Source organism: Haematobia irritans, chromosome 2, assembly GCF_050003625.1.
Source record: "Haematobia irritans isolate KBUSLIRL chromosome 2, ASM5000362v1, whole genome shotgun sequence".
NCBI classification, from domain to species: Eukaryota; Metazoa; Arthropoda; class Insecta; order Diptera; family Muscidae; genus Haematobia; species Haematobia irritans.
In genome coordinates this window covers 192,955,150-192,982,167 of record NC_134398.1, presented here as the reverse complement: position 1 = coordinate 192,982,167, position 27,018 = coordinate 192,955,150, and the positions used below count along the sequence as shown (strand labels likewise).

Here is a 27,018-nt window from a genome sequence, read left to right as displayed (position 1 = left end):
TCCGAAGCCTCTTGGAGGAGCAAATTTCATCCGATCTGGTTGAAATTTGGTACGTGGTGTTGGTATATGGTCTCTAGAAACCATGAAAGAATGTGTGCATATCGGTCCATAATTATATATAGCCCCATATAAACCGATCCCCAAATATGACCTCCGAAGCCTCTTGGAGGAGCAAATTTCATCCGATCGGGTTGAAATTTAGCCCGTGGTGTTGGTATATAGTCTCTACACTGTTAGAAAAATATGTTTTTCATATGTTCCGATATAAACAAAATGTGTTTCGGGCACAATTTTTAAACACAATATATTTAAGTGCCAACATGTAATGTTCCTAAACTAACACTAAATGTTTGGCACACATATGTTAATATGTTAAAATAAATTTTGTTTGGGGCATGAATGTTTCATAAAAATAATATATTGAATGTAAACATATATAAATTTACAAATTTCGAGTAAACATATATATGTTTACAATTTCTGTGAAACGGTTGTATGTTGTTTCGGAAAACTGCTTTATGATAAGGCCAAAAATTTGATATGCTTAAGTCTAAATATTATTTAATTTGAATATTAGAACGAGTATTCGAAGTAAAGAGAATGGACATTCGGAACCAAGAGCACAGAGATTTGAAAAAAAACAGCGTGTGTTTTCGCCTTGAGAGGAGAATTTTATGTATGTGTGGACAAGTGTTTTGTTTATCATTTTGGTATTATGGACACACATTTTTTAACGTCTTTAAAGGTAAAAATGAAATTAAGTACAAAACACGATAAGTTTTAAAGGCATTTAACATAAAATGGTGTTAAATGCTAGTAAAAAACGGGTCACGCCTAAATAAATTTATGTGTACATTAAAAAATTATTTATGTATGTTTATACTCTTCTTTTGTTAGAGTTTTTGATTTTCTTCCAAAATTTCAAACTTTTATACCAAAAATAGTTTATTGTTATAAAATTGGTATTTTTGCAATAAAAAAATAATATTTTATTCAAAAGCCATTTCGTTTATATCAAGCACTTTTTCTGACTGTAAATCTTTAATAACCCACATTTCGAAGTTTCATTATAAAAATGTAATATAGTATAAATGTCTAAATTACAAAAAAAAATTGGTTCGGTCGGAGCAGGAATTAAACCCACGACCCTTTGCATGCAAGGCAGACATGCTAACCACTGCTCCACGTGGCCAACAAATGTATCTTTCTTTTAAATAATGTTATGTGTGCATGGGCTCGTGGGCGATGCAAACTATGCTATATAAATGTAACTTATAACGATAATTGTTTACTGGTGACTATAACTGCTACGTAGCCCAGTGGATAGTATGTTGGCTTACAAACTGTATGGTCCTCGGTTCGATTCTCCGTCCAGGCGAAAGGTAAAATTTAAAAAATTTATAAAATTGAATAATTTCTTCAACATTATTTGTATTACAGAAAAAGGTACCAAGAACTAAAAATTTCGTGGAAGTGAAAATTATGTTAGGGAATGAGCACAATCTTCTTTGGGGAAAGTTCTTCCAAGCATATAATATTTTTGGGCTCAAAATGCTTCCAAACATATAATATGTTCACATAAAACATACATATTAATGTTTCGGCAGCATCCAATAATATATGTGCTTCCTGCAAAATATGTTTGGAACATATGTTAGAGAAGCGATTTTTTTTGAGGGTGTAGCAACCATGAAAAAATTTATGCATATCGGTCCATAATTATCTATAGTCCCCAAATAAACCGGTAGCCAGATATGACCTCCGTAGCCTCTTGGAGGAGCAAATTTCATTTAATCCGGTTGAAATTTGAAACATGGTGTTAGTATGTTATACCTAACAACTATGCCAAAATTGGACAATATCGGCTCATAAATATATATAGCACCCATATAAACCAATCCCCAGATTTGACCTGCGGAGCCTCTTGGAGGAGAACAATTGATCCGATCCAGTTGAAATTTAGTACGTAGTGTTGGTATATGGTCTCTAACAACCATGAAAAAATTTATTCATATAGGTCAATAATTATAAAACATATAGTCCCCATATAAACCGATCCTGAGATATGACTTCCGGAGCATCTTAGAAGAGCAAATTTCATCCGATCCGGTTGAAATTTGGAACGTGGTGTTAGTATATGGTCTTTAACAACCATGCCAAAATTGGTCCATATCTGTCTATAGTTACCCAGCAAAAAAAGCGTCGCCAAAAAGTAATGAAAATGTTCTTTTTTGATCCGGAAGTGGTGCAAAATTGACGCAGAAGCGATGAATTTAACCTGGGCTTGTCATAGGACGGAAGCTCCCCATTTCAACAGCCGTTGCACTGAATTTGCATCACTTCTTTAGGTGTGATCCGAATTCAATGTTTTGGATGTAAATTAGAAAATTCTGTGATATTTTGTCAAATAAATAATTTTTTTAATTTTTTATAATTTTTAATGGATTCTAACGCTTGTCGGAAACGTTTGACCTCAAATATTTTCAAAAATTCACATTTTATTCAAATTGGATTTTGCATTTTTTTTCGAAAAAATCTAAGTGATTTGTATCATTTCATGAATTCTTACTCTGTTTTTAACGTATTTGAAACAAAAAAAGTTAAAATTACCCATTAACGGCCATTTTCATGTAGCTCCGTTAGGCTTTAACTGCCAGTTAACAGAAAGTAAATTGCAAATATCTTCTCTCCAGTTAACTTTAACTGGAAAATTTTCGTCAGTTAAGTTCCTAACTGGCATATGGAATATATATGCAAGATGACAGCTTCTTCCATAATACAGTTTAAATGTTGGTTAGTTAACGGAACACTAACGGAGCTTTATGAAAATGGGGGTAAAAGTATGAAAAAACCAAGTTATAAAAAATTGAATTAAAAGATTTTCCTGGGTAGTTAAAATAAAGAACATCATTGGGAGTGCATCTTCTGGAAGTGCTTTTAAAGTTGTGCCTTTGGAAGAACTTCCAAATTTTTTTGCTGGGTATATATAGCCCCCAGATAAACCGATCCCCAAACATACAAAAATTGGTCCATATCGGTTCATAATTGTATATAGCCCCCATATAAAGCGACCCCCACTAAATTCTGGGTTTCTAATTACCGTGCAAAAGTTCATATCGGTTCGTAATTATTTGTAGAATTCCCTATATATACCGGTCAAGAACTGAATTATATACGTATGTAATCTGCTTTTATTTGTATAAACCACTAGACTACGTATGATCTAACGTACATATAGAAGACGATGTTAAGTCTTTTTAAGATGTCTTGCCATTAAAAAAAAAATTACGGCCGTATATACTCGTTTATTGTTGATTAAATTGTTGAATAGCTTCACCAATAGGACTTATGGATTCAATTCCTTGGAGTGAGGTATGGAGTAGTCACCTTCTAATGTTTAAAGGCATATGAAAATGTTTTACTAAACATTTCTTCTAAAATTATAATATTTAAATATCTATAATTTAACAAACTTTTATTCTATTTTGCTTTTCTGTATTCTTTTTTTTTTCCAAAGGTGAAACTTCATCTGTGGTACAAAATCAACGTTTTCGCCAACAGCTCTCAGCCATCGTAGAACGTCATAATGCGATCATCGATTTATGTTCGGATTTTACAACAAACTTTACCCTTATCGTTTTGTTGCATTTCCTGTCGGCAGCATTAGTTTTATGCTCAAGTCTTTTGGATTTAATGTTGGTAAGTAATGCACTTCTCCCACTCCTCCCGCTCCTTTCACCGCATAACAATGAAAATAATAATAAAAGAAAAAAACCCAGAGGAATATCAATAAGAAAGGCTACCTCAAGTATACAAACATACACTTCTGCATTTGTAGCCAATTCGTTGTGAAAGTATATTTGCGCAAAAACACATCAAAATGCAACTTCGATTGAAATTCGTTCTCCCTTATTCATGATGGTATTGCGTTTATGGACCCTATAAAATCCTTGGACTTTTAAATGTATGTAGAAATATGAGTGTGTGTGTGTATGTGTGGTTGGTTGTATGTGTATTTGTAGACTGAAAGCTAGCAAATCGTCCTTGCCGCATAGCACTTTGTTTAATCAAGTATGTCTGATTCAGGACGTTTGGGTGGGTGGTAAAATCGAAGAACACAAGTCTGCGACTAGGCCATTAGCCTAGCAAAACTAAGAATTTATGGTGGCAAACAATCGAATTGCTGAATATGGATAGAATCGACTTAACCACGAGTTTTCGATAAAATGTGAATTCTAGGGCATTGAAGTACAAATGTACACTTGAAAAATATTTAATCAAACCATAAAATTAATTCAATACGATAGAGTTTTGGAGATTTGTCCTTCGACTACAAATTAAATTTATTTACACACTTTAATAAGTATAATTCGATTTCGTTTATCACATATTCCTTCTAAGATCGTTGGGACATTCTAAACGAAATCAAAAGAACGAGAGCAAAAGGATAAATCATTATTTTTGCTAATCTAAAAAAGATTCCTTATCGCACAAGAACTCGAATCTGGAGGTAGGCCTATTGAGAACTAGCATCGATTCAAGTTTGCTCTCGAAACGACAGCATGCAGGTCTACTGAGACCTGCATGAACTAGTCAGCTTTATTGACATCTAGGGGCGTTCTAGACATCGAAAGGGCGTTCAATAATATCCATCCGAGCTCGATATTAAATGCATTGACAACTCTGAATGTTGATCCACGTATACTTACGCTGTTAGACGAACTTCTATGGAAGAGACGCATTTCAGCCACACTAGGACAAGCAAACATACAAAGGTATGTTAACAGAGGCACTCCTCAAGGAGGAGTTCTATCACCTCTTCTTTGGAATGTTGCTATAAATAACCTTCTGGTTTCCCTAGAAAAAGAAAGGATAAAAGTGGTGGCATACGCAGATGATGTGGCGCTAGCAAGTCAGGGGAAAATTCCCATCAACAGTTAGAGATATTATACAGAGAGCCCCACGGATGACTGAGAAATGGGCGAAAGATAATGGTCTTGGGGTACTGCAAGGATCGCAAAACTCCCACGGTTAGGCCCATTTCCTTAGAGGTATTGAAATTCCCTTTGGCGATTGTGCGAAATACCTTGGCGTCATTTTGGACAGGAAGCTGAACTTTAAGCTCTTTTTGGATCCAGAAGTGGTGCAAAATTGACGCAGAAGCGATGAATTTAACATGGGCTTGTCATAGGACGGAAGTCCTCCATTTCAACAGCCGTTGCACTGAATTTGCATCACTTCTTTAGGTGTACTCCGAATTCAATGTTTTGGATGTAAATTAAAAAATTCTGTAATATTTTGTCAAATAAACAATTTTTTTTTTAAATTTTTTATAATTTTTAATGGATTCTAACGCTTCTCGGAAACGTTAGACCTGAAATATTTTCAAAAATTCACAATTTTTTCATATTGGATTTAGCATTTTTTTCGACAAAATTTAAATAATTTGTACTATTTTATGAATTCTTACTCTATTTTTAACATACTTGAAACAAAAAAAGTTAAAATTACCCATTAAAAGTATGAAAAAACCAAGTTATAAAAAATTGAATTAAAATAACTTCCTGGGTAGTTAAAATAAAGAACATCATTGGGAGTGCATCTTCTGGAAGTGCTTTTAAAGTTGTGCCTTTGGAAGAACTTCCAAATTTTTTGCTGGGTAATATTGAAGAAAGGGCAAGGAAAGCAACGGTAGCTTTATACTCGTGCAAAAAAGCAATAGGGAAAAAGTGGGGACTAAAACCAAAAATTGTGCATTGGCTATACAGGACAGTGGTTAGACCTATAATGCTATATGGTGTTGTAGTCTGGTGGCCGACACTTCACCAGCCGACAAGTTTAGACAAAGTTCAGCGTATGGCGTGCTTTTGTATATCAGGTGCATTCAGCAAGACAGGAACGAATTCCCTTAATGTCATACTGCATCTATTGGCTTTAGACATTTTGGCCAAACAGTCAGCTGCAACAACGGCTGTGGGGTTGCGCGAGCTATCTCTGTGGTCGGAAAAATGTTACGGTCACAGTACGGTCCTCAAAATAATGCCAGATGTGCCTAACGTAGTGGATTCCACTTTGGCGAGACCACTTTTCGACAAAAAGTTTGAAACTCTAATTCCCAACAGTGAGGCGTGGTGTACACGGACCCACGGTCGCCTAAATTTTGTCCACCTTTGAGAGGTGTCCAGGTTTGAGAGGTTAATTTTAATGTGTTAATATAGAAAACGTCCCCAGACAACTGTCCATGTTTGGGAGGTGTCCGGTTTTCAGAGTGTCCAAGTTTGGGAGGTTTCACTGTATATAGATTTCTACACTGATGGCTCCAAATTGGATGGACAAGTGAGTTTCGGAGTATATTCTAAAGATCTAGAACTTCGAATAGCGAAAAGATTACCTGATCACTGTAGTGTTTTTCAGGCTAAAATAATAGCAATAAGAGAAGTGGTGAATTGGCTGAGAAGTAATGCTCCAAGCAATATTGGCATTAATATATACTCACACAGTCAACCTGCAATAAAATCCTTGGACTCTGTGTTCCTCAACTCGAAAACGGCCATCGACTGCCGCAAATCTCTCAATGAGATGGCTGAGCAGTACAATATTCACCTAATATGTGTGCCTGGCCATAGGAACATACCGTGCAACTGCGAAGCAGATGAGCTAGCAAGGCCAGGAACTACCTTACATATTCCGGGGGAACTAGAATCTGTTGGTATGCCTCTGGCTATTACTGCTTGAGAAGGCTGTCATAATGGCAAATGCTCGATGGGAGAATTGCAAGGGTTGTAACGACACCACGCAAATATGGCCCCATTTAAACTTAAACCGCACACTAGATATGCTAATGTTCTCGAGACGCCAGATATAACTCCTGATATCTGCTATAACGGGTCGCTGCCTAATAGGCGATTTTGCAAAAACTATTGGTGCAAAGTATAATGACTATTGTATGAGCTGCCATGATGCGGAGGAAAAGGAATCAACAAAACACCTCTTGTGTGAGTATCCTGTATTTTGTGTAAGGCGTAATCAAATACCAAATTTCAACCGAATCGGATGAAGCTAGCCCCCCAAAGAGAATCCGGAGGTCAAATCTGGGGATCGGTATATAAATTTGCTTACGCCTTACACAAAATGCAGGACACTCACACAATGGACTGAATAGTCTAAGTGAGCCCGAATCTTAATCGGTCTAAACCTAACCTAAGCCTATTGAGAACTATATGTAGTTGTGGGACAATTATAACAAATTTTAATGTTGCATACCCACATCATGTATAGAATTTTAGGCGAATTGTGTGGAAAATATGCTTTTGAAGAAGTCATATTTGAGGACTAGTTTATTAAGATGGGATATAAATGGGAAGCCACAGTGGTGTATTGGTTAGAATGGCGTATAAAAAGCCATTGGTTCAATCCCAGTTTTGTCCCCCAGAACTTAACAAAACATGTAAGGAAAGACTTAAGTTGGGCGGGGCCGACTGTACCACTTTATAGATCTACATTTTCTCTTCCATCCCAAATACCTCAAATATGTTTGGTGCTGTATAATGGTTTATGTTTCCATAAACATATACTTAAATCTGACCAGATGTGCACAAAAACTTCTTAGATTGCTACAAAATCTATAGATAACTTTGTCTTCCATAAATCGGACGATATATATATATATATATATATATATATATATATATATATATATATATATATATATATATATATATATATATATATATATATATATATATATATATATATATATATATATATATATATATATATATATATATATATATATATATATATATATATATATATATATATATATATATATATATATATATATATATATATGCATATTATGCATATTATTTTTATATGGTACCAACCTTCAAATGATTCGTGTCAAAATTTGACGTCTGTAAGTCATTTAGTTTGTGAGATAGAGCGTCTTTTGTGAAGCAACTTTTGTTATTGTGAAAAAAAATGGAAAAAAAGGAATTTCGTGTTTTTATAAAATACTGTTTTCTGAAGGGAAAAATACGGTGGAAGCAAAAACTTGGCTTGATAATGAGTTTCCGGACTCTGCCCCAGCAATAATTGAGTGGTATGCAAAATTCAAGCGTGGTGAAATGAGCACGGAGGACGGTGAACGCAGTGGACGCCCGAAAGAGATGGTTACTGACGAAAACATCAAAAAAATCCGCAAAATGATTTTGAATAACTGTAAAATGAAGTTGATCGAGATAGCAGAGGCCTTAGAGATATCAAAGGAACGTGTTGGTCATATCATTCATCAATATTTGGATATGCGGAAGCTCTGTGCAAAATGGGTGCCGCGCGAGCTCACATTTGACTAAAAACAACAACGTGTTGATGATTCTGAGCGGTGTTTGCAGCTGTTAACTCGTAATACACCCGAGTGTATTACAATCGGCTGAGTGGACAGCGACCGGTGAACCGTCTCCGAAGCGTGGAAAGACTCAAAATTCCGCTGGCAAAGTAATGGCCGCTGTTTTTTGGGATGCGCATGGAATAATTTTTATCGATTATTTTGAGAAGGGGAAAACCATCAACAGTGACTATTATATGGCGTTATTGAAGCGTTTGAAAGTCGAAATCGCGGCAAAACGGCCCCATATGAAGAAGAAAAGAGTGCTGTTCCCCCAAGATAACGCACCGTGCCACAAGTCATTGAGAACAATGGCAAAAATTAATGAATTGGGCTTCGAATTGCTTCCCCACCCACCGTATTCTCCAGATCTGCCCCCCAGCGACTTTTTATTGTTCTCAGACCTCAAAAGGATGCTCGCAGGGAACAAAATTTGGCTGCAATGAAGAGGTGATCACCGAAACTGAGGCCTATTTTGAGGCAAAACCGAAGGAGTACTACCAAAATGGTATCAAAAAATTGGAATTGGATCATTGTATCGCTCTTGAAGGGAACTATGTTGAATAATAAAAACGAATTTTGACAAAAAAAAATGTGTTTTTCTTTGTTAGACCGGGGACTTATCAGCCAACCTGTTACTAACATTGTGTTTTATCCCAGGGCGTTAGCCGACTTAAATTATAATTCTATATATTTTCCTAAAGTATAAAAAATTGTCTCCAAATCGGTTAAGATGTAAATATTTGTGTATAGGAATATAAAACTTCATAATAACCCCCAATCAAATTTGAATGATTTGAGATGGTAACACAAACTTTGGTCTGCATAACATAGTGGTGAAGGGTATAATATAGTCTTTAGACTTTACTTACTTCTTTTGTTTTAAATAGGTTTAAAGCAGAGTAAGAATTAATAAAATGGTACAAATTATTTAAATTTTGTCGAAATCAAAATGCTAAATCCATTCTAGAAGAAATTCGAATTTTGAAAGTGTGTGATGTCAAGAGTTTCAGACAAGCGCTGGAATTCATTAAAATTCATAAAAAAAAAAACAAGTATATACGGCCCTAAGTTCGTCCAGGCCGAATCTTATGTACCCTCCACCATGGATTGCGTAGAAACTTCTACGAAAAAGTGTTATCCACAATCGAATTACTTGGGTTGTGGTATCTCAAAACCTCTTCACATCGTTTTCTAAATTGTGAGTTATTCCATACGTGGTATATATTAGACAAAAAAGTTATTTATAGGTAAGTCTACAAATAATTATAAATCGATATGGACTTTTTGCACGATACGTAGAGAGCCAGAATAGAAATATGGTGGTCGCTTATATGGGGGCTATATACAATTATTGATATGGACCAATTTTTGTGTGATTGGAGATCGATTTATCTGAGGGTTATATATAACTATAGACCGATATGGACCTAGTTAGGCATGGTTGTTAACGGCCATATACTAGCACAATGTACCAAATTTCAACTGACTCGGATGAAATTTGCTCCTCCAAGAGGCTCCAAAACCAAATCTCGGGATCGGTTTATATGGGGGCTATATATGATTATGGACTGATATGGACCACTTTTGGCATGGTTGTTAAATATCATATACTACCACAACGTACCAAATTTCAACCAGATCGGATGAATTTTGCTTCTTCAAATGGCACCAGAAGTCAAATCTGGGGATCGGTTTATATGGGGGCTATATATATAATTATGGACTGATGTGAACCAATTCCTGCATGGTTGTTGGATACCATATACTAACATCACGTACCAAATTTCAACCGAATCGGATGAATTTTTCTCTTCCAAGGGGCTCCGGAAGTCAAATCTTGGGATCGGTTTATATGGGGCCTATATATAATTACTGACCGATTTCGACCAATGTTTGCATGGGTGTTTGAGGCCATATATTAACACCACTTACCAAATATCACCTTAATCAGATGAATTTTGGTCTTCCAAGAGGCTCCGGAGTTCAAATCTGGTGATCGTTTACATAGGTCATGGTCATAAGAGACCATATACTAACACCATGTACCAAATTTCAGCCGGATCGGATGAAATTTGCTTCTCTTAGAGGCTCCGCAAGCCAAATCGGGGGATCGGTTTATATGGGGGCTGGACCAGTTTTTGCATGTACCATGTACCAAATTTCAACAGGATCGGATGAAATTTGCTTCTCTTAGACATTAGCGTAGCTAGACAATTTTGCTAGGGGGGGCTATAGCCCCCCTATCTAAAAATTTATAGACTGAACTTATAGGTTCAATTAATGTTTTATTTCATAAAATTGAATAAAAAATTAGACATCAAAATAACTCAACAATTAATTTGTAATAAAGCAACTAAAAGTAGTTCCACACTTTTCCCTGCAAAAAAATTGTGAGTTGTTCTAAAGGCACAACTTTAAAAGTACTTCCAAAAATGTCCTCAATTATTTTAACTATACAGGAAGTTTTTTTACTTAATTTTTTTCATATTTTAATGTGTAATTTTTTGTTTTCTTTTTTTTTAATAGTTTAAAAAAAGAGTACGAATAAATAAATTGGTACAAATTATTCAAATTTTGCCACAAAACTGCTAAATCCATTATAGAAAAATCGATAATTTTGGAAATTATTCGGGGAAAAACGTTTCAAACAAGCGTCAGAATGCACTAAAAATCATAAAAACAATATAAAAATTATTTATTTGGTAAAATATCACAAAATTTTTTAATTCACATTCAAAACACTGAATTCGGATCTCACCTTAAGAAGTGATGCAAATTCATTGCAACGGCTGTTGAAACGGTGGGCATTTATCCTATGACAAGCTCATATTACATTCATTGCTTCTCCGCCAATTTTGCACCACTTCTTGACCCAAAAGAACATTTTCACTACTTTTTTGCCAACGCTTTTTCGCAGCATTATTAAGATATTAATTTATGAAAGAATAGTTTTAATATCAATTACTATTTTAAAAATTAAATTAAATTGACTAAACTAAATCAATCATAAGTTCAACCACAGCTTTATTTCATAAATATCTGACTTAAAACATTGCCATCGGCAACTGCTATCACAACCCAAGTAATTCGATTGTTCATGAAAGTCTTTAGCGGAACTTTGTGCGATTGTATATACTTGTTTAATTTTTATAAAAATTAAAAAAAATATTGACATTTATTGAAAAATGGAAAATCATAAATAGAGTTTCAAATTCTGGGGGGGCTAAAATTTTTCTGGGGGGGTCTCAGCCCCCTCCCCAGAGGCCTTCCTACGCTTATGCTCTTAGAGCAATAGCAAGCCAAATTTAGTGGTCCGTTTATATGGGGGCTATACGTAAAAGTGGACCGATATGGACCATTTGCAATACCATCCGACCTACATCAATAACAACTACTTGTGCCAAGTTTCAAGTCGATAGCTTGTTTCGTTCGGAAGTTAGCGTGATTTCAACAGACGGACGGACGGACCTGCTCAGATCGACTCAGAATTTCACCACGACCCAGAATATATATACTTTATTGGGTCTAAGAGCAATATTTCGTTGTGTTACAAACGGAATGACAAAGTTAATATACCCCCATGCTATGGTGGAGGGTACAACAAGTTGTTTATTTGGAAAAATATCACAACATTTTTGAATTCACATCCAAGTTTTAGACAAGCACTGGAATGCATTAAAAATCATAAAAAAAATAAAAAAAGTTATTTATTTGGAAAAATATCACAATATATTTGAATTCACATCCAAAACACTGATTTCGGATCACACCTTAAAAAGTGATGCAAATTCAGTGTAACGGCTGTTGAAATGGTGGACATCCATCCTAGGACAACCCCATGTTAAGTTCATCGCTTCTGAGCCAATTTTGTACCACTTCTGGATCCAAAAAGAACATCTCCACTACTTTTGTGGCGACGCTTTTTTTGCTGGGTTATAATACCCTGTTCCACAGTGTGGCGCAGGGTATAAAAACGGGACAAATATGGATCAATTTTTGCATAGTTTTTAGAGAGCATATACTGGCATCACGTACTAAATTTCAACTGGATCGGATGAAATTTACTCCTCCAAGAAGTTTCCAGTGGTGAAATTTGTGGAGCGGTTTATATGGGGGCTTTAGATAATTATGGACTAATTTTTGCATGCTTGTTAGAGGACATAATCTTATATCACGTACCAATTTTCAACCGGATTGGATAAGATTTGCTCTTTCAGGAGGCTCTGTAAAGCAATTCTCGGTATCGGTTTATATGAGGACTATATATAATTATGAACAGATCCAATTCTTGTATGGTGGTTAGAGGACGACTATCCATTGAAAATTCAAGATCCACGAGTTCTAGTAATGGCTGAATCTATGCGCCAGCATTTCCCCAACATTTTATAAAATTCGCACCTGCCCGCAGCAAATTGTTTTAATTGGTGACACTTCGTTATAGTTACCTTGTAGAAACCATGGGGTTGTTTATTGTGTGCAATACATATACATAGGCAATATCGATGTTATTTTTAACATTTAATATTCAATGTAGTAGATTATTTTTCACTGTGTTATTTTGCTGCAACGCACTCTTGGCCTACTTTCTTTTAAATTTCTTCAGAGAAAATGGTTTTCGCATTTTTATGCCACCATTCATTGTTGTAACATCAATACATACTTATGTATTAAAAGACGTAATGTGTTTTCCTTTTTGAACACATTTAGCCACTTTCATTACACATCGATTTTTCTTGCAGTTGTTAATTTTTTTTTTTTTTGGATTTTCTTTAACTTTCATTGGTTGGAAGGAAAGTTTTCGGTATGAATGAAAGTATGAATCGTTGTAGATTTTCAACGGTAGATTTTTTCTACTTATTTTCATTTATTTTGCAAATTTCTTCCAAGTTCCCCATTATGGCAGGTTGAAGAAACATGAACATTTTAAATTACTTTAACTTTTTAATCTCATTTTCCCTATCGTTGTTTTTTTTTCGTTGCGTTTTGTTTTCGCAAATGGTAAAATATTTTCTTGGAAGTTTTTCTTTAATCGCATCCCGTTTTTTTCTTGTGCCGTCCTAATGATTTCTTTTAGCAGAAACTGTGGAAATTGCATGCATTGAAAACTTTATTGAAATTAGCAAATTTGTTGGAATACTTCAAGACATTGGCAAATGTAATGGGAGAGGAAAACATCACCACCAACACAGTCTATAAGTATGGCAATAAAAAGCTCATTAAATTAGATTGAGCTCGAAAGTTTCAAATAATTTTTATTTTGCTTAACCATCTTCATGTTTCATTTTCGTTTCGTTGTTTTTTCTTATTAGCCAAATTAGTTTTTGTGTTATCAGATTTTCTTCTGTAAGAGTTTTTTTTTTTTGACAAAATGATTATTACTTTGAGGGTCAAGAATTCCCAATTATTGTGCACATTAAGGTAGATAGACACTTGGTAATTCAATAGCATTATTTTTATGTTATTTGAAATCTGATAGACCTAATTAACTATCCAATAGACAAAAAAGGAGAAACAGCATTATAATGAGGTTATTTTATACCTAATTAGCACAGCTTCGAATTATCATTAAAAAATTAGTGGAAACAGGATAGCAATAACAAGTAACAAATAAGAATCAATTTTGTACAATGGAATTTTCAATGTGGTGGAATATAATAAAATTTCCCATCCGTTTGAAATTTTAAGACTATGGCGATTAAAACTCTTATGTTATATTGGTTATATACAGAAATTTGGTGAAGAGGGCTTACATATAGCAAGTACACTAAAAAAAATATTTACCTTATATGGACCAAATACAAAATTTTTATATAATTTAAATCCTTTAAAATAAATAAATTATACCATAATTTAAAGAAAGTGCATAATTGTTTTGTTTCAATTTAGAAGAAGATTCTTAAAAATTCGCGATACTCCTATAAAGTTCTAAGACTGCAAAGTAAGATAATTTAGACTTAAATTTTGTGAGTAAGATAATTTTGACTTAAATTTTGGCAAATTTTGATTTCAAGAAATAATTCTATTAACTTTGGAATAGATAAAAAAGCTTCATAGCAGGTTGATAAGTCCCCGGTCTGACACATAGATGGCGTCGCTAGTATTAAATGCATATTATTTTTATACCCTCCACCATAGGATGGGGATATATTAACTTTGTAATTCCGTTTGTAACACATCGAAATATTGCTCTAAGACCCCATAAAGTATATATATTCTGGGTCGTGGTGAAATTCTGAGTCGATCTGTGCATGTCCGTCCGTCCGTCCGTCTGTTGAAATCACGCTATCTTCCGAACGAAACAAGCTATCGACTTGAAACTATTGATGTAGGTCGGATGGTATTGCAAATGGGCCATATCGGTCAATTTTTACGTATAGCCCCCACATAAACGGACCCCCAAATTTGGCTTGCGATTGCTCTAAGAGACGCAAATTTCATCCGATCCGGCTGAAATTTGGTACAGGGTGTTAGTATGTGGCCTCTGACAACCATGCAAAAGTCCATATCGGTCCACTTTTACGAATAGCCTCCATATAAACGGACCCCCAAATTTGGCTTGCGATTGCTCTAAGAGAAGCAAATTGCATCCGATCCGGCTGAAATTTGGTACATGGTGTTAGTATATGGTCTCTAACTACCAAGCGAAAATTGGTCCATAGCGGTTCACTTTTACGTATAGCCCCCATATAAACGGACCCCCCAAATTTGGCTTGCGATTGCTCTAAGCAGGGCTGTGGAGCCGGAGCCGGAGTCGGAGTCTTGGAGTCGGAGTCTGAAGATTTTGCTGGAGTCGGAGTCGGAGTCGTAAAAATTTTGCTCGACTCCGACTCCGGCTAAACCAAATTTTTTAAAACACTTCACATTTTTGTAACTAAGCAAGTTTTTACGCAAATTAGTTTCCATTGCGTTATTCAATCGATCAATGTACAGCATTGTTGTAAATAAAAATCAACTTCCAATTACGGCTATCTTTTTATGTCTCCTAGAATGTTAGACTGCTAGATGGATCGATCCATTTTGATGCCCATATCAATTTATTTGAAATATTTCGAACAATCGAAATTATTTTTTTTTTTATTTTATTTTAAGGCCATATACATATGTGGAATATTGACAGAAAATTTTTTCAAAATTGTTTTTTATAGAAAATTTTGTAAAAATTTTATTTCTATAGCAACTTTTGTCAAAATTTTATTTCTATAAAAATTTATTAAAAATTTTTTACTATAGAAATATTTTTTTTATAGAAAATTTAGTCAAAATTTTATTTCTATAGAAAATTGGGTAAAAAATTATGTTTCTATAGAATATTTTGCAAAATTTTATTTCTATAGAAAATTTTGCAAAATTTTGTTTGTTACACAAACATTTTTTCAAAATTTTATTTCTATTGATAATTTTATTTCTATTGAAAATTTTTCCAAACTTTTATAGTAATAGATTTTTTGACCAAATTTTCTAATTTGGTCAAAATTTTATTTCTACAGAAAATTTTGCAAAAATTGTATAGTAATAGATTTTTTTATTAGAAAATTTGGTCAAAATTTTATTTCTATAGAAAATTTTGTCAAAATTTTATTTCTATAGAAAATTGAGTCAAAATGTTGTTTCTGTAGAATATTTTGCAGAATTTTATTTACTACACAAAATTTTTTCTAAAATTGTATTTTTATTGATAATTTTTTCAAAATTTTATTTCTATAAGAAAAAATTGTCAAATTTTATTTCTATAGCAAATTTTCTCAAATTTTTTTTCTTACTAATGTTCACTGATACTCACTGCTATAAAAAATGTATTCAAAATTTTATTACTATAGAAAAATTTTTTCTATATAAAATTTAGTCAACATTTTATTTCTATAGAAAATTTAGTCAAAATTTTGTTTCTGTAGAATATTTTGCAAAATTTTATTTCTATACAAAATTTTGCAAATTTTTTTTTGCTACACATTTTTTTTAAATTGTATTTCTATTGATAATTTTTTCAAACTTTAATTTCTATAAACAATTTTGCCAAATTTTATTTCTATAAAAATTTTATTCAAAATGTTATTTCTATATATTTTGTCAAAATTTGATTTCTATAGAAAATTGTGCCAAAATTTTATTTCTATAGAAAATTTAGTCAAAATGTTGTTTCTGTAGAAAATTTTGCAAAATTTTATTTCTATATAAAATTTTGCAAAATTTTATTTCTATATAAAATTTTGCAAAATTTTATTTACTAGACAAAAATTTTTCCAAAATTGTATGCTCACTGATACTCACTGCTAAGTCGAAAACTTGTAGAAATGACTCAAATTTTCAAAATTTTCAATGAATGAATCATAAATGCATTTCTGCGAAATTGTCTAAACAATTATAAATATTTCCCAAATATTGCCCGAGATTTTGTAGAAGTCTGATTTGAGATTTTATCAAAATGTAGATTTAAATACAAAGTTGTGCAGAGTATATTATAATCGGCCCGCCCGACTTTAGACTTTCCTTGCATTTTTATTTTTTGTTAAAATTGTGTTACGTCCCATAACGTTAGATTTAAAATTTAAGTACATAGATTTTGTAGAAGTATATACAATTTTGTCTAAATCGATTCAGATTCAAATTCATGCATATGGGAATATAAACCTTTATATAGCTCGCAACAAATTTAAATGATTTGAGATAGTATCAATAATTTTGGTCCACAAATACATAACATATACTGTTGGTATCTTCTCATATTATGATGGGTATTTATATCATTATCTTATTTATTAAACATTGCCCTAAATTTGAAATATAGAGTTCAATTGGCATTTAATGTGAAATTAAGACCTTTTTTGCACACATAAATAAATACGATACTTTATATCGATCCACTTACGGTACCCCCACAATAGAACTACAAATTAGTGGTATTAAAATGAGATTTAGTTATATTACCCGGAGTCGACTCCGGAGTCGGAGTCGGAGTCGAGCTGATGAAAAATGCTGGAGTCGGAGTCGAGCAAAATTGGCTCGACTCCACAGCCCTGGCTCTAAGACAAGCAAATTTCATCCGATCCGGCTGAAATTTGGTACATGGTGTTAGTATATGGTCTCTAATAACCATGCAAAAATTGGTCCACATCGGTCCATAATTATATATAGCCCCCATATAAACCGATCCCCCGATTTGGCTTGCGGAGCCTCTAAGAGAAGCAAATTTCATCCGATCCGGCTGAAATTTGGTACATGGTGTTGGTTCATATCGGTCCATAATTATATATAGCCCCCATATAAATCGATCCACAGATTTGTCCTTCGGAGAGCCTCTTGGAGGAGCAAAATTAATCCGATCCGGTTGAAATTTGGAACATGGTGTTAGAATGTGGTCTCTAACATACACGCAAGAATTGGTCCATATCGGTCCATAATTATATATAGCCCCCATATAAACCGTTCCCCAGATTTGATCTCCGGAGCCTCTTAGAGGAGCAAAATTCATCCGAACCGGTTGAAATTTGCAACGTGGTGTTAGTATAAGGCCGCTAATAACCATGCCAAAATTGGTCCATATCGGTCTATAGTTATATATAGCCGATCTCCAATCACACAACAAATGGTCCATATCGGTTCATAATCATGGTTGCCACTCGAGCCAAAAATAATCTACCAAAATTTTATTTTTATAGAAAACATTGTCAAAATGTTATTTCTATAGAAAATGTTGTCAAAATTTTATTTTTATAGAAAACTAGCGTAACCCGGCCCGCTTCGCTGCGCCTTCCGAAGCGTATTTGTAGGAACATTTTGCGTTAACTTAGTCAACCATATTCTTCCTGCTGAAAACAAATTCGAAAAGATTTGAATTCTTTCAAACAAATCGGACTACTTGCTCTTTCGTTTATAGGTACAAATACGGCGGATATGCATATGTAAAATGGTTCGTCTTAAAAAATGTTCTGTATTCAAGTAGTTGGACAAACTTCTACATTTCTTGTGAATTTTAAGTGTGGTATGTCAAAGAAAGGTATCCTTCTCCTCAACATATCTGAAAATTAAGCACTATATTATAATAACATACAAAGAATTACTGTTTCCCATCTAATAAATCGGAAAAAGCAGAAGTAGTAAACAATTTTACCACATTAACAATTGCTAAAATGTTGGAAAATGATGCACCCTCTGCCAATTTCATGTAAATTTAAGTTCTTTACTAAAAAGAAGTCTGGCAGAAGCCTGTGCAAAAATCATAAAAATCATAGCACCCCTAACCTTCCCTGAAAATTCTTGAAACTTCCCTTCGTTCATAACCTTCCTCCACTGCCTTTGTTAATTTCAAGAAAACTTAAGAATTTTTGTTTTTTTTTTTTGCAGTTTTAGAGGAGGACCTACTCCCCGACCAAATATCGAAAAGTGATGTAGCGTATCTTTTGTAAACGTCCCAGAAAATGTCAAGCAAATTATAAGCCTAAAGGGGCGGCCTCTCTTCCGTCCAAATATCACAAAGTCAGGTATCAACTATTAATATTGTAACCTCTCCCCAGTCCTCTGTAAATTGCAAGTAACTCGGTAAAGTTTAATTGTTTCTCTGTATGTAGTTACTTAAGAGAAGCGGATGTCTCCCTATGACCTTTTATTTTTATTAAAAAATTAGGAACCTGATATAAATATCATAACCTCACTCATTTTTCCGTAAAATTTCAGTCGGGGGAGTTTAGATTTGTTTTCACTGTACTTTAAAAAAAAAAGTCGGGCAAAGGGGTGGCCCCCTCCCCGACCAAATATCGAAAAATAATGTAGCGGATTTTTGTCTAGATGCCAACCCCAACATTCAATGAAAATTTTAAGCAAATCGCATAATTTTGTTCCAAGTTTAAAAAAGTAGGGCAAGGGGGAGGTCCCCCTCCCCGTCCACATATGAAACCATTAGGTACCCCATATTAATTCCATAACCTCACCGCATGTTCTCTGTAAATCTCAGATAACTTAGAGAATTTTAGTTTTTTCACTGTACTTTAAAAAAGTTGAACAAAGGGGAGGTCCCCCTCCGCCACCAAATATCGAAATATAAAGTAGCGGATCTTTGTCTAGATACCAAACACAACCTTCAATGAAAATTTCAAGCAAATCGGTCAACTTTGGTCCAATTTTCAAAAAGTCCGACAAAGGGGAGGTCCCCCTCCGCGACCAGGTGTCAAAAAATGAGGTACCCTATTTTCACCACATGAGCGACCCCTACGATCTCTGAAAGTTTCAAGTAAATCGGTTCAGCCGTTTCGGAGCCAACTTGGTACATACAAACAAACAAACAAATAAACAAACATAACTTGAATTTTATATATATAGATATATATATATATATATATATATATATATATATATATATATATATATATATATATATATATATATATATATATATATATATATATATATATATATATATATATATATATATATATATATATATATATATATATATATATATATATATATATATATATATATATATATATATATATATATATATATATAGATTTTGTCAAAATTTTATCTCTATAGAAAATTTTGACAAAATTCTATTTCTATAAAAAATTTTGTAAAAATTTTATTTCTATAGAAATTTTTCTCCAAATTTTATTTCTATAGAAAATTTTGTCAAAATTTAACTTCTATAGAAAATGTCAAAATTTTATTTTGTCAAAATGTTATTTCTATAGAAACTTTAAACTTAATTATATACGTATTTAATCGGCCTTTTTTAGTTTAATATATACCACGTATGTACTATGTGGTATTGATTACGGTGTTAGGTAGTTTTAAGATACCTTGCCATCGGCTTCAGTAGAAATTTCTACGCAATCCATGGTGGAGGGTACATAAGCTTCGGCCTGGCCGAACTTACGGCCGTATATACTTGTTATATGGTACCAACCAACAAATGATTCGTGTCAAAATTTGACGTCTGTAAGTCATTTAGTTTGTGAAATAGAGCGTCTTTTGTGAAGCAACTTTTGTTATTGTGAAAAAAATGGAAAAATAGGAATTTCGTGTTTTGATAAAATACTGTTTTCTGAAGGGAAAAAATACGGTGGAAGCAAAAACTTGGTTTGATAATGAGTTTCCCGACTCTGCCAAAGGGAAATCAACAATAATTGATTGGTATGCAAAATTCAAGCGTGGTGAAATGAGCACGGAGGACGGTGAGCGCAGTGGACGCCCGAAAGAGGTGGTTACCGACGAAAACATCAAAAAAATCCACAAAATGATTTTGAATGACCGTAAAATGAAGTTGATCGAGATAGCCGAGGCCTTAAAGATATCAAAGGAACGTGTTGGTCATATCATTCATCAATATTTGGATATGCGGAAGCTATGTGCAAAATGAGTGCTGCGCGAGCTCACATTTGACCAAAAACAACAACGTATTGATGATTCTGAGAGCTGTTTGCAGCTGTTAACTCGTAATACACCCAAGTTTTTCCGTCGATAAGTGACAATGGATGAAACATGGCTCCATCACTACACTCATGAGTCCAATCGACAGTCGGATGAGTGGACAGCTACCGGTGAACCGTCTCCGAAGCGTGGAAAGACTCAAATGTCCGCTGGCAAAGTAATGGCCTCTGTTTTTTGGGATGCGCATGGAATAATTTTTATAGATTATCTTGAGAAGGGAAAAACCATCAACAGTGACTATTATATGGCGTTATTGGAGCGTTTGAAGGTCGAAATCGCGGCAAAACGGCCCCATTTGAAGAAGAAAAAAGTGTTGTTCCACCAAGACAATGCACCGTGCCCCAAGTCATTGAGAACGATGGCAAAAATTCATGAATTGGGCTTCGGATTGCTTCCCCACCCACCGTATTCTCCAGATCTGGCCCCCAGCGACTTTTTCTTGTTCTCAGACCTCAAAAGGATGCTCGCGGGGAAAAAATTTGGCTGCAATGAAGAGGTGATCGCCGAAACGGAGGCCTATTTTGAGGCAAAACCGAAGGATAATCGTTGTATCGCTCTTGAAGTATAATCGCTCTTGAATAATAAAAACGAATTTTGACAAAAAAATGTGTTTTTCTTTGTTAGACCGGGGACTTATCAGCCTACCTGTTATGATTTATTTTTATACCCTATACCATAGAATGGAGGTATATAATGTTAGGTTAGGGTCAACCCGATGTATTAGGCTCATTTAGACAATTCAGTCCTTTGTGATACCACAGTGGTGCACTTCTCTGTTATCGCTGAGTGCTGCCCGATTCCATATTGACTCAATGACAAATGACCTCCTTTTTATAGCCGAGTCCAAACGGCGTTCTACAGTGCAGTGAAACCACTTAGAAAAGCTTTGAAACACTCAGAAATCTCACCAGCATTACTGAGGTGGGATAATCCACCGCTGAAAAACTTTTTGGTGTTCGGCCGAAGCAGGAATCGAACTCACGACCTTGTGTATGCAAGGCGGGCATGCTTACCATTGCACCACGATGACAATGGGGGGTATATTAACTTGGTCATTCCGTTTGTAACACACCGAAATATTGGCCAAAGACCCCATAATGTGTATATGTATATATTCTGGATCATGGTGAAATTCTGAGTCGATCTATCTATGTCCGTCCGCCTGTGGAAATCACGCTAACTTCCAAACGAAACAAGCTATGGACTTGAAACTTGGCACAATTAGTTGTTTTTTATGTAGGTCAGACAGTATTGCAAATGGGCCATATCGGACCACGTTTACGTATATAAACCGATACCCAGATTTGGCTTGGGGACGCACTACGAAGAGCAAATTTCATCAGAACTTGTTGAAAGTAGATATGTGGTGTTAGTATATGACCTCTAATACCCATGTACAAATTGGTCCATATCGGTCCATAATTATATATAGCCCCCATATGAACCGATCCTTAGATATTGCTTGTGATTCATCTTGGAGCAGCAAATTTCATCCGAACCGGTTGAAATTTGGTACGTGGTGTTAGTGTATGGTCTCTAACATTCATGCTAAAAGTGGTCTGTATAGGCCCATAATTATATATAGCCCCCATATAAACTGATCCCCCAGATTTCACCTGCGGAGCCTCATGGAGTAAAAAAATTCATCCGATCCGGTTGAAATTTGGTGGTGTCTCTAAAATGCATGCTAAAATTGGTCTATATAGGTCCATAATTATATATAGCCCCCATATAAACTGATCCCCAGATTTGACCTCCGGAGCCTCATGGAGTAAAAAAATTCATCCGATCCGGTTGAAATTTGGTCGGTGGTGTAAGACTATGGTCACTGAAATTCATGCTAAAATTGGTCCATATATGCCCATGATTATATATAGCCCCCATATAAACCGATCCCCAGATTTGACCGCCGGAGCCTCTTGGAGTAAACAATTCATCTGATCCGGGAGAAATTTGGTAAATGGTGTTAGTCTATGGTCTTTAAAATGCATGCTAAAATTGGTATGTATAGGTCCATAATTATATATAGCCCCCATATAAACCGATCCCCAGATTTGACCTCCGGAACCTCTTGGAGGAAAAAAATTCATCCGATCCGGTTGGAATTTGGTAGGTGGTGTAAGACTATGGTCTCTAAAATTCATCCTAAAATTGACCCGTTTACGTCCATAATTATATATAGCACCCATATACACCGGTCCCCAGATTTGACCTCCGGAGCCTCTTGTATTAGCAAATTTCGTCCGATTGGTCTCTAACAACCATAAAAAATTGATCCATATCGGTGTATAATTATATATAGGCCCCATATAAACCGATCCCGAGATTTTACTTCTTCCTGGATTTGCCCTCGAGAGGCTTTTGGAAGATCAAATTTTTTGGAGGCGCAAATTTCATCTGATTCGGCTGAAATTTGATATTTATTTATTTATTCATTATTAAGTTACAATTGAAATTGATAACTTAAATGGCTTAATGGCTATGACAACTAAGGTCTTAAGCTCACAAGGTGTATTTATTACATTTATACTTTGTAATTATGGATAATTCTTTGTTTTATAGATAATGATACAATGATGTGTCTTTCAAAAATTTTAAGATTTTAGTTATGTTGTTAAATTTAGGAATTGAAATTAATTCGAGTGGATCGCAATTGTGAAAAATTGTGTTTCTAATGGTATCAAATTTAGGGCAATAACATAAAAGATGTTCCAATAGCAATGAATATGGTATATCACACTCGCATATCTGGATCTCTTCGAGTGAAATTTGATAAGTTGTGTTAGTATATGGTATGATCATATGTCAACAACCATTCCAAACGTGGTCCATATGGGTCCATAGTTATATATAGCCCAGAAATAAACCGATCGCCAGATTTTATTTCTTCCTGGATAAGCAAATTTCATATGTTCTTGCTAACATTCGATAGTAATCACACAAAAATTGGACCATATAGGTTCATAATTGTATATAGCCCCGTATCAACCGACCCACATATTGCACTTCTGCCTCGTTTGTACAGCGCAAGATTTCTTACAGGTCAAGAACTGAATTATACAGCTTTTTAATCTGAATTTTTTGCTTAATATGTACCCCGTATGGACTAACTTCCAATTTAGAAGACGATGTTAAGGAGTTTTAAGATTCCTTGCCACCACCCAAGTAATTAGATTGTGGATGACAGTCTTTAATAGAAGTTTTTTACGCAAAGCATGGTGGAGGGTACATACTAAGATTCGGCCGAACTTACGGCCGTATATACGTCATTTTACATTTTTGCATAACGTTTGGATGGGATGTATATCCTAATTTCAAATTTGTAGAACCTACACTAAAAAAAATTAATTGAATTCAAAGATTTTGACCTTACAGTAAGTAACCTTATATGTCTTTAATCCAAAAGTTTCCTTTATGTACTTTTTGCTTTATATTAAAAAAAAAGAATGAAATTAAAATAATTGGTTTACTAAAATGAAAATGAAATGCCTTTATATGAAAGACATAAAACATTAACGGAGGGATGGAAATTTCAGATATTTGTGTGTTAAGTTTAAAGGAAATAATTCTTAAACTAATTATTATGTATTTGCTTTTAATTAAAATAAATTGATCTTATAGAATTGTGTCCTAATGTAGGTGTAAATTACGTATTTTAATTAAGTTTGCACAATCTTTCTCAATAAATCACTATGTTTTTCAGTGTAGATTTAAAGGCAGATAGCTCCCAAAAAAATCTTTATTTTAAAGAAGCAGCATATTTGGCTTGGAATCAATACCAAAATCCTTTAAATCCTTCAGATTCAAGTAAACACTTTTTGCACTGAATTTTTCTTTATTGTACCATAGATGAATTTACATTTTATTAGGGGGCTCGGAATACTAATCCATGGAAAGTGGCTGCAATATGTGGTATCGATCGACCCCGTACAATATATTTCAAAGGAGATACACTAGGTTATTTCAACACAGAAAATAATAGCTTGTCCGTTTCCAAATATTTTATCTTTACACTAATGATTTTAGTATTGTTTCCAAGCCAAAGAAGACTTAAGACATACTTCTATTTTAAATATGAGTTTTTTGTAGCAATACGAATATCCTAATGTAAAACATATATAATGGAAAATTTAATGTAGCCCCATCCTGTGTTACAGAGTTTAATAACGAATGTAAAAAAATATATATTCTCTCCCTGTCATTATCAACTGACATTTCCTCGAAATCCTCATTTGTCATCGTCAAACTCTTAATAATAATTAGTAGGTTCTACGCAACAAAAGTTTTAATTTTACTGGAATGATTTGTGATATCAATAGATAAAAGTTCCTTTACAATCTCATTCATTATGATACAATTAAAATATCTTAAATATTCTTCGGCGAAATTGTAACAACATTCTCAAAATTATTTAAGTCAAGTCTCCATGGTTCTAGAAGAACAAGACATGAATCTAAAAAGTCCCAAATGAATTCAAGGTATTGTTAAAATATTTCACAAAAACAAAAAAAATATATATATAAATGGCATGAAAATAAAATTTAATAGTAATAAATTTTGTAGCCAACACACTAGTCGCTGTTTCGCATGCCTCTTAGTCCACACCAAAAAGCAAGTCTCAAGTGCTTAAGACAATATGCGCTTATTTACGTCAAGAAAAGTCAGAAGGCCAGTGTTAGCGGAGGACCGATTGTCCCAAGTAAAGGATCATTGTAAAGCCACTTCTGTCTCTAAAGTAAATGTCTCGTAAATTTCAATTATTCACGTCATTGCAAAGAATTTGTTAATGCCAATGTTTGTTGTTATAGTTGTTCTTGTTGATACTGTTGCTGTTTATTGGTGTTCATCTTAATTTGCCACGTTACAAAATCGTATACTTCAGTGGCCTTCATTCTCTCTCTCTCACACACACACACACAGATTGCCTTATGCCTGATATACTTCACCGTTGGTCCATAAGTCAGAATCACAAATTACACAAGCAGCTAACAATTAAAAGATAAAACAATAATAATATTTCAGTATAATTTTAACATTTTTCCGTCCTCCCTTCACTTGTAGTTTTTGTTGTTGTTTTGTTTCTTTTAATGGCGGATCATAATTTCTGTTGTTTTAACCTAAAATAACGATGATGTTGTTGTTAAATTCGTTGAATTCGCAAAGCACAATAGGTAAGGTTTGAGAGAGGAAGAGAGAGAGAGAGGGAGAGAGAGTGTGATAGTTGCAGTGTTTAGAGTATCTATCATGAGAATATAAAAATAAACAAGAGATAATTACAGGGTGAATAGTTTATGTTAAACCAGGGGTAAAAATTGGATTGGATTGGAAATATAATAAAATTAACACAAAAATTGTCCTTTTTGATATCATATGGTACTTTATTCTTTACCAATTTTATTTATTTTATAATTTTTATACCCTGCGCCACACTGTGGAATAGGGTATTATAAGTTAGTGCATATGTTTACAACACCCAGAAAGAGACGAGATAGACACATGGTGTCTTCGGCAAAAATGCTCAGTGTGGGCTCCTGAGTCGATGTAGCCATGTCCGCCTGTCCGTCTGTCCGTGAACACATTTTTGTAATCAAAGTCTAGGTCGCAGTTTTAGTCCAATCGACTTCAAATTTGGCATAAGTATGTGTTTTGGCTCAGAATAGAACCCTATTGTTTTTGGAAAAGAAATCGGTTCAGATTTAGATATACCTCCCATATATATATTTCGCCCGATATGGACTTATATGGCCCCAGAAGACAGAGTTTTACCCTAATTTGCTTAAAATTTTGCACAAGAAGAACAATTAGTACTATAGTCAAGTGTGCTCAATTTTATTGAAATCGGTTGAGATTTAGATATAGCTTCCATAGTCCGATATGGACTAATACGGTCCCAGAAACCAGAGTTTTACCCCAATTTGGTTGAAATTTTGCACTAGGAGTACAATTAGTACTGTAGTCAAGTGCCAAATTTTATTAAAATCGGTTCAGATTTAGATATAGCTCCCATATATATCGTTCGCCCGATTTACACTCATATGACCACAGTGGCCAATCTTTTACTCCGATTTAATTGAAATTTTGCACAGAGAGTAGAATTAGCATTGTAGCTATGCGTGCTAAATTTGGTTGAAATCGGTTCAGATTTAGATATAGCTCCCATATATAGCTTTCGCCAGATTTACACTCATATGACCACAGAG

At 34.2% G+C, this 27,018-nt stretch overlaps 1 protein-coding gene across 1 annotated transcript in view; it reads left to right on the top strand.

Moving 5' to 3' along the window:
* The window catches only part of Or22c (Odorant receptor 22c), a 66,156-nt gene that overhangs the window by 17,260 nt on the left and 21,878 nt on the right, over positions 1-27,018 (top strand). Inside the window, 1 exon segment of the mRNA XM_075294984.1 lies at positions 3,518-3,699. Coding sequence (XP_075151099.1) covers positions 3,518-3,699 — 182 coding nt within the window.